A 14,324-nucleotide genomic window follows, 5' to 3' on the forward strand; every position below is an offset into this window, starting at 1 on the left:
CGTACCCTATCTTTAGCATTGGGTACGCAGGCGTGCGCAGGTATGCTTTTGCTGCCACATGCATCCTTTTGAAGGTGCAGCGACCTGCGCCAAATGCAACGTGTTGCATTTTGGTGTGCTCACCGCACTGTCAAAAGGACGCATGTGGCGGCAAAAGCATACCTGCGCACCCAATGCTAAAGATAGGGTATGCAGGTCGCATGCAGCGGCATGCGTCCATAGGCGGAGCTGACCGGAGGAAGCGCGGCAGGGGGTGGAGCTTCACGCTGAGTGTACGCTGTGCCTCCAAACGCTAGTGTGAAACTAGCCTTACTAAGTTAAAATGTTGTGAGGCCCAGAGGTGGACATACCATTGGTGCAACCTGGGCAGCCACACAGAGACCCAGAGATAAGGGGGCCCACTTCTACCTCCAAAGCAGGTGGAATTCTTCATTATGCCAGGATCACGCATGCGAAGAATATGACCAAGTCTCGCATGTTAATACCCGGCTCTGCCGCCGGCACTCAGGAGCAGTGCATGCGGCTCCATGTATTGCTATGTGGCCGCACGCTCCGCTCCTGAGTGCCGGTGGCAGCGCCAGGTATTAACATGCGAGACTCGGCCGTATTCCTCGTATGTGTGATCCCGGCCTTAGTGTGAGTCATTGGATTGCAAAGGTCCCACGTACTGTACTGTTCTCAATCAGGGGCCCTTTTATGTCTGTACCCACCTATGGTGGGGCCGCAACAAACATTTAAATTTGACTGCAAAATTGTCTACTGCCAACTACTTCAGAGATTGTGAAATTGGCAACCAACTAAAAAGCACATTTACAAGCTATATAGCTCCAAGGAGTAGCTTTACTAACACAATACTAGATTTTTTTTAAAGGGAACCTATAGCCAGCTTTGACTGATATGAGATACGGCCACCACCTTTCAGGCCTGATATACAGCATTCTAAAATGCAGTATATATGCCCCATCCCGACCTGCAAGATAAGAAAAAGAGCTTTTTATTATACTCACCTGTGCGGCGGTCCAGCACGAGGGTTGTGACTGGTCTTGGTCCAGCGCCTCCCTTTTTCTTTCGAAGGTCAAAGAACCCCAGTGCCTGCGCACTGCAGTTCTTCACGCTGCTCTAGTCACAGCAGAGAAGTACGACTGCGCCGGAGCGCGATGCCAGCGAGACTATGTGGATGATGTAGGGACGCGTCATCCACATGAAGCAAGGAGGAAGACGGCATTGCAAGAAGAAGGGAGATGCCAGACCAAGATCAGGCTTGAAACTTGGTGGCCGTATCTCATATACAGTTGTGGCCAAAAGTATTAACACCCCTGCAATTCTGTCAGATAATACTCAGTTTCTTCCTGAAAATGATTGCAAACACAAATTCTTTGGTATTATCTTCATTTAATTTGTCTTAAATGAAAAAACACAAAAAGAATTGTCCTAAAGCCAAATTGGATATAATTCCACACCAAACACAAAAAAGAGGGTGGACAAAAGTATTGGCACTGTTCGAAAAATCATGTGATGCTTCTCTAATTTGTGTAATTAACAGCACCTGTAACTTACCTGTGGCACCTAACAGGTGTTGGCAATAACTAAATCACACTTGCAGCCAGTTGACATGGATTAAAGTTGACTCAACCTCTGTCCTGTGTCCTTGTGTGTACCACATTGAGCATGGAGAAAAGAAAGAAGACCAAAGAACTATCTGAGGACTTGAGAAACCAAATTGTGAGGAAGCATGAGCAATCTCAAGGCTACAAGTCCATCTCCAAAGACCTGAATGTTCCTGTGTCTACCGTGCGCAGTGTCATCAAGAAGTTTAAAGCCCATGGCACTGTGGCTAACCTCCCTAGATGTGGACGGAAAAGAAAAATTGACAAGAGATTTCAACGCAAGATTGTGCGGATGTTGGATAAAGAACCTCGACTAACATCCAAACAAGTTCAAGCTGCCCTGCAGTCCGAGGGTACAACAGTGTCAACCCGTACTATCCGTTGGCATCTGAATGAAAAGGGACTGTATGGTAGGAGACCCAGGAAGACCCCACTTCTTACCCCGAGACATAAAAAAGCCAGGCTGGAGTTTGCCAAAACTTACCTGAAAAAGCCTAAAACATTTTGGAAGAATGTTTTCTGGTCAGATGAGACAAAAGTAGAGCTTTTTGGGCAAAGGCATCAACATAGAGTTTACAGGAGAAAAAAAGAGGTATTCAAAGAAAAGAACACGGTCCCTACAGTCACACATGGCGGACGTTCCCTGATGTTTTGGGGTTGCATTGCTGCCTCTGGCACTGGACTGCTTGACCGTGTGCATGGCATTATGAAGTCAGAAGACTACCAACAAGTTTTGCAGCATAATGTAGGGCCCAGTGTGAGAAAGCTGGGTCTCCCACAGAGGTCATGGGTCTTCCAGCAGGACAATGACCCAAAACACACTTCAAAAAGCACTAGTAAATGGTTTGAGAGAAAGCACTGGAGACTTCTAAGGTGGCCAGCAATGAGTCCAGACCTGAATCCCATAGAACACCTGTGGAGAGATCTAAAAATGGCAGTTTGGAGAAGGTACCCTTCAAATATCAGGGACCTGGAGCAGTTTGCCAAAGAAGAATGGTCTAAAATTCCAGCAGAGCATTGTAAGAAACTCACTGATGGTTACCGGAAGCAGTTGGTCGCAGTTATTTTGGCTAAAGGTTGTGCAACCAAGTATTAGGTTGAGGGTGCCAATACTTTTGTCTAGCCCGTTTTTGGAGTTTTGTGTGAAATGATCAATGTTTTGCTTTTTGCTTCATTCTCTTTTGTGTTTTTTCATTTAAGACAAATTAAATGAAGATAATAATACCTAAGAATTTGTGATTGCCATCATTTTCAGGAAGAAACTGAGTATTATCTGACAGAATTGCAGGGGTGTCAATACTTTTGTCCACAACTGTAAGTGAAACCTTGTGACAGGTTCCCTTTAAGAATAATGTATCTGTTCTCCCTAAAGACTAAAGGGAATTTCAGATAGTGAGTTGCATTTCCCTTTAGATTCTTAAGCATGGTGGTGATTAAATTAAAACTGTATCTCACTGCACACAACTAAGTCACTGCTAAACTATTTGCTTTTATTATATAAAAAAAAATATAGGAAAACTCAAGCTTTAAAGGGGTTGTCCAGGGATAAAAAAGGTTATTTCTGCACTGTTCCGACAGCCTAAGAAACTTCATTTTGCATTCCAACATCACAGAGTTTGGCTCATGTGTTGAAGAAAGGGCTGGCTTAGCTATTGATATGTGCCAGATAGCCCCATCATTACGTACAGAGATGGGGAGGAAGCTCTATGTGGTGCTGGAAAGAGTGTGGAACTGGAGCTTCTCGGATCCATGTACCAGCAATGGATCTGAGACAAAGGAGCAGTATACCATATTAAATTATACCAGTTTTGTTAAATTTGGAAAATATTTATGTCTCCTGCCTCTTAAAGGTGTTGTTAAACTAGACAGAAAACCACGTCCTCGCATTACTAACTTGTTTTGGCACCTCAAAAATTTGCTCAGATGAAGGGGTAGATAAACTTCTTATGGAGCAAAGCTTGCTGTGCTTCCTACAAGAAAAATACATGAGAAAGTTAAAACACAGAAAATGCCGACAATTCATAACTCATCAGCTGTCAAAGGGTAACAACATATTATGATATATTCAAACAAATTATTAACAAGAGCGCTACAATATGCGCATCCCACTATACGTGCCGACACCATACTGGTAACAGGACTATTGCTCCACTGTTTTGATCACCAGGTAGCAATTTTAATGTAAAATCTTTTGAAAACTGATCATAATATGATTATTTAACTGGTAATTCCCTTATAATATAATAATAATAATTTTTATTTATATAGCGCCAACATATTCCGCAGCACTTTACAATTAAGCGGGGACATGTACAGACAATAAATTCAATACAAGTTAAGACAATTCAAACAATGACATTAGGAGTGAGGTCCCTGCTCGCAAGCTTACAATCTACAAGGAAATGGGGGGACACAGTAGGTGAGAAATGCTTGTTAATTCAGGTCTGGCAATTATAATAGGGATTTTCATATAAAGCTGCATGATCCGGTCATCAGCCCGTGTGTTTAAGTGCAATAGACAAGTATCAAGTGCAGTTATGTGCATGAAGGGTGTGGAGACAGATGAATAGTAGGGTGCAGATTCAGAATAATATTTGGAAGGAGGGAACAGGGCAAAGTTAGCTTGCTGAGTAGTTGATGTGATAGGCTTCTTTGAAGAGATGGGTTTTCAAAGCGCGCTTGAATAGGTCAGGGCTAGGTATCAGTCTGATCGTCTGGGGAAGTGCATTCCAGAGAGCTGGAGCAGCACGAGAGAAGTCTTGGAGACGGAGGTGCGAGGTTCGGATTACGGGGGATGTTAGTCTTAGGTCATTTGTAGAACGGAGGGCACGTGTAGGGCGATAGACAGAGATGAGAGAGGAGATATAAGGCGGTGCAGAACAGTGGAGAGCTTTATGGGTGAGAGAGATGAGTTTATACTGGACCCTGTAGCGAATAGGTAGCCAGTGTAATGACTGGCATAAGATGGAGGCATCGGTGAAGCGGCTGGACAGAAATATGACCCTGGCTGCCGCATTCAAGATGGATTGGAGAGGAGAAAGTTTGGTAAGAGGGAGACCGATCAGAAGAGAGTTGCAGTAGTCCAGACGAGAATGAATAAGAGCGACAGTAAGAGTCTTAGCAGTTTCAAAGGTGAGAAAAGGTCGGATTCTGGAGATGTTTTTAAGATGCAGGTGACAAGAGCGACTGAGTGATCGGATGTACGGAGTAAAGGAAAGTTCAGTGTCGAATATGACCCCAAGACAGCGGGCATGCTGCTTGGGAGTTATGGTTGAACCCTCCAGGGTTATTTCGATGTTAGGTAGAGTGAGGTTAGTAGAGGGGAGAAACACAAGAAGTTCAGTTTTAGAGAGATTTAGTTTCAGATAGAGGGAGGACATGATGCTAGAGACAGCAGACAGACAATCCTTGGTATTTTGAATTAGGGTAGGGGTGATGTCAGGGGAAGAAGTGTATAATTGGGTGTCATCAGCATAGAGATGATACTGGAACCCAAATCTGCTGATTGTTTGTCCAATAGGGGCAGTGTATAAAGAGAAGAGGAGAGGGCCTAGGACTGAGCCCTGCGGGACCCCGATAGTAAGGGGACGAAAAGAGGAAGAGGAGCCGGAAAAAGATACAGTGAAGGAGCGGTCAGAGAGGTAGGAGGAGAACCAGGAGAGGGCTGTGTCCTTGAGGCCTATAGAGCGGAGCATAGTGAGGAGGAGCTGGTGATCCACAGTGTCAAATGCGGCAGAGAGATCCAGGAGAATCAGCAGGGAGCAATGACCTTTCGATTTAGCTGTTATTAAATCATTAGAGACTTTAGTGAGGGCAGTTTCAGTAGAGTGTAAAGAGCGGAAACCAGATTGTAAGGGGTCGAGAAGAGAGTTATCTGAGAGATAGCGGATTAGACGGGAGTGGACCAGGCGTTCCAGGAGTTTAGAGATGAAGGGAAGGTTAGAGACAGGTCTGTAGTTAGCAGTGCAGTTCTGGTCCAGGGATGGCTTTTTAAGTAAAGGGGTTATGATGGCATGTTTAAATGAGGAGGGAAATATACCTGAAGAAAGAGAGAGGTTAAATATTTTAGTCAGGTGAGTGGTGACCACTGGTGAGAGAGACTGCAGGAGCTGTGAAGGAATAGGGTCACTGTTGCAGGTTGTAGGCCGAGCAGAAGTGAGGAGCTTGGAAACTTCTTCTTCTGAAACAGGCTCAAAGATGTCTAGTGAGCTTGAGGTGCGGCAGAGAAGGGGATCCAGGCACTGAGGAGATAGGGCTGAGATATCCTGATGGATGTGGTTGATTTTTTCTAGGAAATAAGTGGCCAGATCCTCACCGCTGAGGTTGGTGATGGGGGCCTGTACTTTAGGTTTCAGGAGGGAGTTTAAGGTTTCAAAAAGTCGTCTTGGGTTGTTGGATAGTGAGGTGATGAGGGTGGTGAAGTAGGATTGTTTGGCCAGATGAAGGGCAGAGTTATAGGTTTTGAGCATGAACTTATAGTGGATGAAGTCTTCTGCTAAGAGAGATTTTCTCCACTGCCGCTCTGCACACCTCGAGCAGCGCTGAAGAAAGCGTGTTTGCGTTGTGTGCCAGGGCCTTACCTTTCAAACTGTACTTTTTTGTGACCTCCTTCCTTCACATAGTCCAAAACTTGCTTTTGTGTTCGACCACTAAAAAAAAAAAATAAATAAATAAATAATATATATATATATATATATATATATATATATATATATATATATATGTATATTTATGCAAGTGATGAGAGTATTGGCAATATATGCCAGAGGTAGAATTCTGTCGTTTTGTGTGTCATAACCATATAGACCCTCATAAGCTGTAATACCTGTACAATCTGCAAAATTTGTAACACGTTTAGGTTAATATAAGGTGTAAAAGTCTTAAAACATTTGCTGTGTTTGATGAGGTATGGTCAGAATTACACCAAAGTATTCTTGTACATACAGTAAGTTCACGCTTCCTGAAATCACGTAGCACGTTGTGTAAGGAGGTCAAGAAGGGAACAGACACTTCACAATACTAGAGGACATAACGTGAAGGTGGAGTCAGTGCGGGTGGTACAGTATCCGGTATATTCAACAGTCATGTAAACTGAGACAAAGTCTGCAAAGTCTACCCACAACTAGCGTTTAAAGGGAACCGGTCACCAGTTTTTTGCCTTGTAAACCATGCCCATGACCTTTAAAAGCAGGTAAATGGAGTTGCAACAACTCCTTCATACCATCAGAGGTGTCAAGTGATTTATTCATGTTCCACACTCCATGTAAGTTTCCTCTGCATGCAGAGACCTGCACAGGCATGCCTCCCTGTGCCCTTCTGAAAAGCCAGGGAGCTGGTGATGTACAAGTAAAGCCGCAGTCTACGTATTACATGACTTTGTGTGGCCTGTCTCCGATTCCACTGCTAAGGTGTGAGACTTCGAACACTATATGGATGACGTAGGAGACATCATCCATTTCCTCTAAGATAAAAGAGGCAGCAATTGAAGGGACCAAGGCAGCGCTTAGTGCAATCTGGATTCACCCATGAGCCCAGACCACAAAATTTGCATGTAGCCAAGGACATGAATAAAGCTCCTTTTTTCAGAGGTATTTAGGGGCACCTCTGAGGGTATGAAGGTGAAAATCCATGAATTCATCCTGCTTTGTGGCAGTCATTTAGGATGGTGGTGATTAAATGGCGAAAGAAAGACTTTTTTCCCACCACACACAAAAATATTTTGTATGCCAGAAGTATGCCATCTTAGTGACAGCATCTTTTTGTAGAAGACCTGACAACTCTTTAGGTATATGGCACCTATTAAAGTGCTGTCAGGTCTTCTACGAAAAGATGCTGTCACTAAGATGGCATACTTCTGAATCCTTAAAGCATGCGCACTGCACACTGTCAGCATTCTCTAGTTTTGCTGTCGAGAGCAAGTGGTCGAACACGACTGGTCGAAATGTGGCTAAACGTGACTGCTCACTCTTGGCAGTAATACTGGAGAATTAAGGCAGCACATAGTTCACAAGCTGTAAGAATTCAGTCTGCCATCACTTAGAGTGACATCTTTCAGCAGAAGAACAGATGACTTGACGTATTGATGTTGACTAAGGGAAAAGGGAGAATCTCAATGCCTATGTACGGAAAACAAATCTCCATCAAAAGCATGTCACTGTGTCAACAAGGACCAGAGTATCAATGAAACATTTCTAGGATCTTGTTAAATTCATGGAACAATGAATTGAGTAATTTAGCTGAATAAAACTGAGCTGCAGTGCGAGGTACAAGCACCATATGGGTTAGCCACTGTGTCTGTGTATATAATGAAGCGATCTGATGGGTCCTAAAGCCCCTGACCATCAGTGAGCTGACACCCGCATACACATCAGACCTAACTTGCTGATATCGGCAGGTGCAGCCGACAATAGGCTAATGTGTATAGAGATCGTAAGGATAGGACAATAGAGATTATGTCCCAGAAAACCTCTTTATATATATTGTAGACATGCATCAGACTAATGGTATATACACATCAGCCATAACAACAGCAAAGTGAAAAATCTGATCTGCATTAGTGCCATTATGTCACAATGAATCAGACCTATTTCATGTACCTGCAAGTAGTACAATTTGCCTGGGGTAGTGGTTATAAAATAGAATGGTGTGTTGTGTCTTCAGAACAACATATGCATCAACCTTACAGGTTCTAGCTGAAGGCTTGTGACTGCACTGATCTTTCACTGACCCTTTGCTACCTCACTGGAAAGCTATTTTTCTTACTCAGCTAAAAAAGATGATACAAAATTACACAAATTCTGTGAGCAAATGAAACCCAAATGATAAATATTTTTTGGCTCCACAACTGTGGGGACATTAAAGCACCACTCCAGCGGGTTTTTTTCAGCGCTTTACATTTTACAGACGCAGCTCCAGTCCTGCGGCGCCATCTTGTGCCCGTAACTTCTGACTGTCCGGAAGTCAGAAGTTACATCACAAGACGTCAGTGCACGTCTATGAGAGCCAGAACAAGGCTCTCATAGAGATGTAATGAAGAGTGACCTCCAGGTCACTTTTTGCAGGAAACCGACAGGAGCAATGCTGGAGAAGGATGAAGGTGATGACGGCAGATGAATTACATTTAAAGCACCACAGCAGCGGTACAATAAAAAAAAAACACTGGGTGCTGCTTTAACAATCGTCATCTGCAATCAAATTGTAATTGTTCTTCATGTTGCGCTTTTTGCTGCATTTACTGGTATTATTATTGTGTTTAGCTATGCCAAGGTTGTGACCATAGAAACTTGTATTAGTATATGTGCACACGCTGAGTATTTGCAGATTTTTCGGAAACAAAACCTCAAGTGGTGGCAGGAAACATGCTGTATAAAATACATTTTTACATAATTCATTTTATGGGCTTTTAACTTGCTTTTTAAAATGAGAAACGTGTGCATGAGATTACAGTGCCGTTTTGTTTTTTGTTAAACCCTGAAAAACATGCACGAAAACCAGCAACAAAATCTTAGTGTTTGAAAAGGTTTATTTCCCAAAATTTCCACAGGCTAAAGGGCAACTTACTGATCACTGGGGGTCTGACTGCTGGGACCTCCAGAGTTTCTAAGAACGGGACTCTATGCACGGCTTTCTCTGGTAGTCACGATGAATAAAACTGAAGTTCAAGTATGCGCACTATTCTAGATGGGGCTCCGTAATGCCCAGTTCCTCTGTTCCAGATCCCGGTTCTTAGGATTGATGGAGGTACCAGTGATCTGATCCCTGGCAAAAAAGCAAATTATCCCCTATCCTGTAGATAGTGAAAAATTACTATTTTGGAATAATGAAGTATTCTTGTTAATCACAATGAATGGGTGATTATATGTCTAGGCTGCTTTACTGTACACATTATTATCATTTGTTTGTAAGTCAAAGTAGAAGATTAGTGATGGAGTAACAATATCTTTGCCAAATACTGAGCAGATTAATATCCCGCACTACTTGCTTCACATTTAATCTCATTAATAGAAAACCCACCTGAATCTAAAAGAAGAACCTCGGCTGAAAAGAACCGGCTTTGGCTTTGGTTTGGGTTCCTCAAAGAGCCTAAAAAAGGCATGGTACTCAACACATATCTTCCAGAATGACTTGCAGAAGTCCCGACTGGCCATCATGAATTCCAAAGTATCCTGGTAAGAACTCTGAGCACAAAAATATACGGTAATATTCATAAAAAAATGACAAATTCTATATTTTCACAGTTAAGGAGATATTAAATGTGCTACTGTCACAAGTCATGCGCCACAAGTAATGGCCTATGTTGCATCATGCATTTACCTGTAAACCAATACTGTTCCAGGAGGAGGAGCCAGTATCATTTTTTTTTTAAAGGGACACATTTCTTAGCTTGTAATATATTTATTGTAATTGCTATTATTGCATCAATATTTGAAGTTCGGTTTAATCACCTACAAAAGGATTGCTCATTGCTTTCTCTGCATTTTACAATTGGTAAACTTATGTGATATAGAATAAGAATATTATTATACTGGGCATCGCAATCTTCAAGCAACTATCTATAATATCAAAATACATATTAGGTGCATTTTGGTGGAATGCCAATACTGAAAAGAAGAGTATGAAGTGCCTATAAAAATGATGGTGAAACACACACAAAAAAAGAAAAAATAGCTGAAGGGTCATATATAGACATTAAGTCTTTATGTAGACGGTACATTACAGTGCACCATATATAAGGTTATACCAAACACTGGATGCATTGATAACTCGACTAATGTACACAGTATCAAGAATTATTACTTACATTCGCATCTGGACGTAACTTAATAAGAAACCTTTTCCTCTTGAAACTTAGCTTTCGTACTTTTGCCCAGTTAAATGCATTTATTTTAGTGTGACCCTGCAAAAAAACAAGTTTTTATGCCAGATTAACAAAAATAAAATAAACTATTGCACAATGACATGCCCAGATAAATCGGATGTATTTTCAGGTCTATTTTTGTCCTCAGGTCTATTCCATTCTTTCAGAAGCAGTCCTGTGCCAACGACTATTAAAACCATGCTAGTAATAGTTACAGGACCAAATTGAAAGAACCTTGGCATTATTAGAGTTTGTCATATGGAAATCAATATGCAATTAGACAGTTTTATTTTTCCTCTATGCAGTACAGAAAGTAAACCATGTAATTAATGTTGCATCTTCCTCCACCAAGGATGTACTTGAAGGGGTTTTCTGGTATTTTAATATTGATGGTCTATCCTTAGGATAAATCATCAATACCAAATGGGTAGAGGAGCGACAGTGAACATCTTGCTGATCAGCTGTTTCTGGTGCCGACTGGATGTGCAGAGCAAAACAGCACAGCTTAGTCACCTGTGTAGTGGCTGCAGCAGAGTACTGCAGCCACTACTATTCACTATGCCGTTGACTGGGCTGTGCAGCTCTGCAACTCATCTCATTCAGTAGCCTCTGAGAATAGCTGATCATCGGGGATTGCTTTGTGAAATCTCGTTAACTTTAGGCATCCGCACTCACCATCATGTTAAACATTGATTGACATTATACTACATGCCTAAGCTACTTTATGAGAGTAAATCATGACAAACTCACACATACATTTAATTAAAGCGGTATTCAGGACATATTTACTATGGCTATAGTGCGCAAAGTGTTTTAAGGTTCTGCTCACACTGTGTTGTGGGGTCCAGTCTGAATCAGGAGAAAATGTCTTCTGAATAGATAATTTTGTTCCAAATTTTAACAAAATGGCAAACTGAATACAAGTCTATAGTACGCAATGCTGGAAAAACGTATGGCATGAAATTTTAATGAGACGGGGGAAGCTTTTCTTTTGTTTGTTCAATTAATTGCCATGACCCCCTTTGCTTATTAGGATGTGTCTGAAGTTTCCAGAGATTGGTACCGAGACTGAAGGACTATGTAAGCGCAAGCCCTGGACTAGGGACGTAGACTGCACAATGCAGATTTGCCATTCTGAGCAGCCAACACCCATCTGGTTGGTAAATATTTGGAAAGGATTTTGAGTGCATAGCTTTATGCCAATAATCAGGCCCCGGCTGTCCCATTCACTTCAATGAGATGGTAAAATGGTGGCTAAGCTGAGGAAGAGACTGAGCACCTTGAATGGATACACTCTCTCTTATCTATTGCAATTTATGAAAGGGATAATTTGCATTAGAAAACCTGTTTACATATGATAAGACAACAAATATAAAATAATATGGCAATTAAATAAATCAAACCTGAAATACTAGAATTCCTGTGTTGGCAACAGCAAGATTGATTTTAGTTCCTTCCCGATCCTTGGCTGGATGCAGTCGGATGCCATACATCTCCAAGCGGCGGGCAACCTCTAAAAGCTGGAAATCCGATTCAGCTGGGGTCTGTCCACTGTAGACAGTAAATTGACAAATGTTGCTTAGGTCATAAAGCAGTTAGAGATTACCACCACTATCTTCATTTTTTCTTTACCCTTAAGATACTGTCACACTTAGCGATGCACCAGCGATCCCGACCAGCGATATGACGCGGTCAGGATCGCTGGTACATCGCTAAGTGGTCGCTAGTGAGCTGCCACACAGGCAGATCTCACTAGCGACATCGCTGGGGACGGGGGTCGCTACTTACCTGTCACACTAGGCGATCCTGCGTCCTCCCGCCCGGCTCCACGCGTCGCTCGTCGTCACAGCAGGAAGCGCTGCAGGAAGCTGACGACGAGAAACGGTCCAGGACGTTCTCGCGCGATCAGCGATAAGCAGCGGGTTGTAGGTAAGTATCAGACACAGCGATATCGCTAGCAATATCGCTATAACGTCACAAGTTATAGCAATATTGCTAGTGATATCTCTTAGTGTGACATGCCCTTTAGCAAAACAATGTATTGAAACAAATTGGTGGCAACCTGCAAGCCTCTCAGTGCAAAGGCAACAGCCAATTTCAATTGCAAATCAAGATCAATAATGAGGCTCACTACGATAAGATCCATCTTGCAGCTGGATACAGCAGCAAAGGACGAGGATTTCATCTGTACAGTGTGTCTACACACAGAAATCCCATTATACATGCCCATTGGGTGTCTGGTGTCAAGGAAATTCTACTGGAAAAGCATTGGAAATATCGAACTCATGCACAGAAACAATGCAAAAACGCAAACGCATGCACACGCAGCGTTTTGTGGTGTCATGCGTAAGATGATGCGGATAAAAAACGCTGCTTAAACATGCATTTGCAGGCGTTTGCGCATGCAGATGACACGCTGCGCACAGAAAAGCTAATGTAAACTTAGCCTTGCCTGTCGTGAAATATAGGCCATTGTAGTATACTAAAGATCAGCACTCTGATACTAACATTACATTCTGTAAGCAAAAACTCACAAGTGATTGCGATGATAGTCCATAATCTTTTCTTCCAGAGTTTCTTGTTGGGGCATGTAAGTATTTTTTGATAAATGTTCCAGGTCAACAGCCTCATCAAAATCTCCAATTTCAGCTAATTAAGAAAAGAGTGTCAAGTAATTATTATCTAATGGGTACAAGCACAAATAAGTATAATAGCAACACTATAAATCATTTAGTTATTAGAAAGGCTCAATCATCCATATTAATAATACTGATCATATGCAGCTTTAATAATACAAAAGCAAACATCTAGCTTTTGAAGATTTAATTTTTGTGTTTTTAATAAGCCTGATAAATTACTTCAAAGTGTGAAACTTATGCCCCAAATTTGACAGCAGATGTTTCCTGCTTTACGTCGGTACTCATACGAGTTGGTACATTTTCCTCATCAAAGCAAAAATTCATTCAGAATATGTAACCACAATGTGGTGGTGGTGGTGGTTTTTTTTTTTTTTTAGATATTAACATATTTGTTCTTTCTCGGTTCCAATATCCCCAATACAGTCAAATGCTACTATATTGTGATATGGAAATGTGATTTTTTTCATAGAAACAACTTTGAATAATATGAATTTTTTGCTAAAGCTTTTGCCTCACCATTCTAGTCTTACGCAGATGCATTATCAATTTCTCAGTTAGAACATAAAGGTGAAAAATTCTTCCTACTATTCCTTCCAAAAAAGTGGCAGGCCAGTCTAAAGGAAAGCGGTCACCAGATTTTTTGCCAACTAATCGGATAGCAGCAAAACCGTAGGGGCAGAAACCCTGATTCCAGGAATGCATCACTTACTGGGTTCCTTGCTGTAATTTTCATAACATCACTGTTTTACCAGTAGGTGGCACTAGAGTTCTAGTCCTCTTCCTCTCTGAAGAGACAATTTGCATAATTAGCATATTTCCCAGAGGAGCATTGCGGCTTTAAGTCTCCTCACCTCGACATGCTTAGCATGTTATTCTCCGCTAGAAGAAATGATACTTCTTGGATATCGGTCAAATGCCTCTCTCACAGCCAAACCAGATCTCACACTTTGCACTGACAAGGGGCAGTACCCCGAAACACAGTGTCTGCAAATTGAGATTCTGGTTTGGCTTTTATCCTAAGTCATGTAACAAGTCCTCTTCCTCTCTGAAGAGACAATTTGCATAATTATCAGTAGGAGATTATCACTAGAGGACTAGTAAACTCACTGCCATGTAGTCCTCCATATTCATGAGCTCTGTATAACCCCGCAACCCACCACTGATTGGCAACTTTCTGCCTGTGCAAAGTATACATAGAAAGCTGCCAATCAGTGGTGGAGT

At 42.0% G+C, this 14,324-nt stretch overlaps 1 protein-coding gene across 4 annotated transcripts in view; it reads right to left on the bottom strand.

Moving 5' to 3' along the window:
• The window catches only part of FARP1 (FERM, ARH/RhoGEF and pleckstrin domain protein 1), a 322,334-nt gene that overhangs the window by 58,371 nt on the left and 249,639 nt on the right, over positions 1-14,324 (bottom strand). For 2 of the 4 annotated variants that reach the window (XM_073569548.1, XM_073569547.1), the window contains exons 7-12: positions 12,999-13,113; positions 11,868-12,015; positions 10,408-10,503; positions 9,621-9,784; positions 6,188-6,256; positions 3,514-3,577 (exon numbers count right to left, since the gene is read on the bottom strand). In XM_073569548.1, coding sequence (XP_073425649.1) covers positions 3,514-3,577; positions 6,188-6,256; positions 9,621-9,784; positions 10,408-10,503; positions 11,868-12,015; positions 12,999-13,113 — 656 coding nt within the window. Of the gene's footprint in view, positions 1-3,501; positions 3,578-6,187; positions 6,257-9,620; positions 9,785-10,407; positions 10,504-11,867; positions 12,016-12,998; positions 13,114-14,324 lie in introns of all 4 variants that reach the window. The other 2 variants (XM_073569546.1, XM_073569545.1) reach the window with 1 other exon arrangement.

This window comes from Dendrobates tinctorius, unplaced genomic scaffold, assembly GCF_039654945.1.
Source record: "Dendrobates tinctorius isolate UK_male_01 unplaced genomic scaffold, ASM3965494v1 ptg000026l, whole genome shotgun sequence".
NCBI classification, from domain to species: domain Eukaryota; kingdom Metazoa; phylum Chordata; class Amphibia; order Anura; family Dendrobatidae; genus Dendrobates; species Dendrobates tinctorius.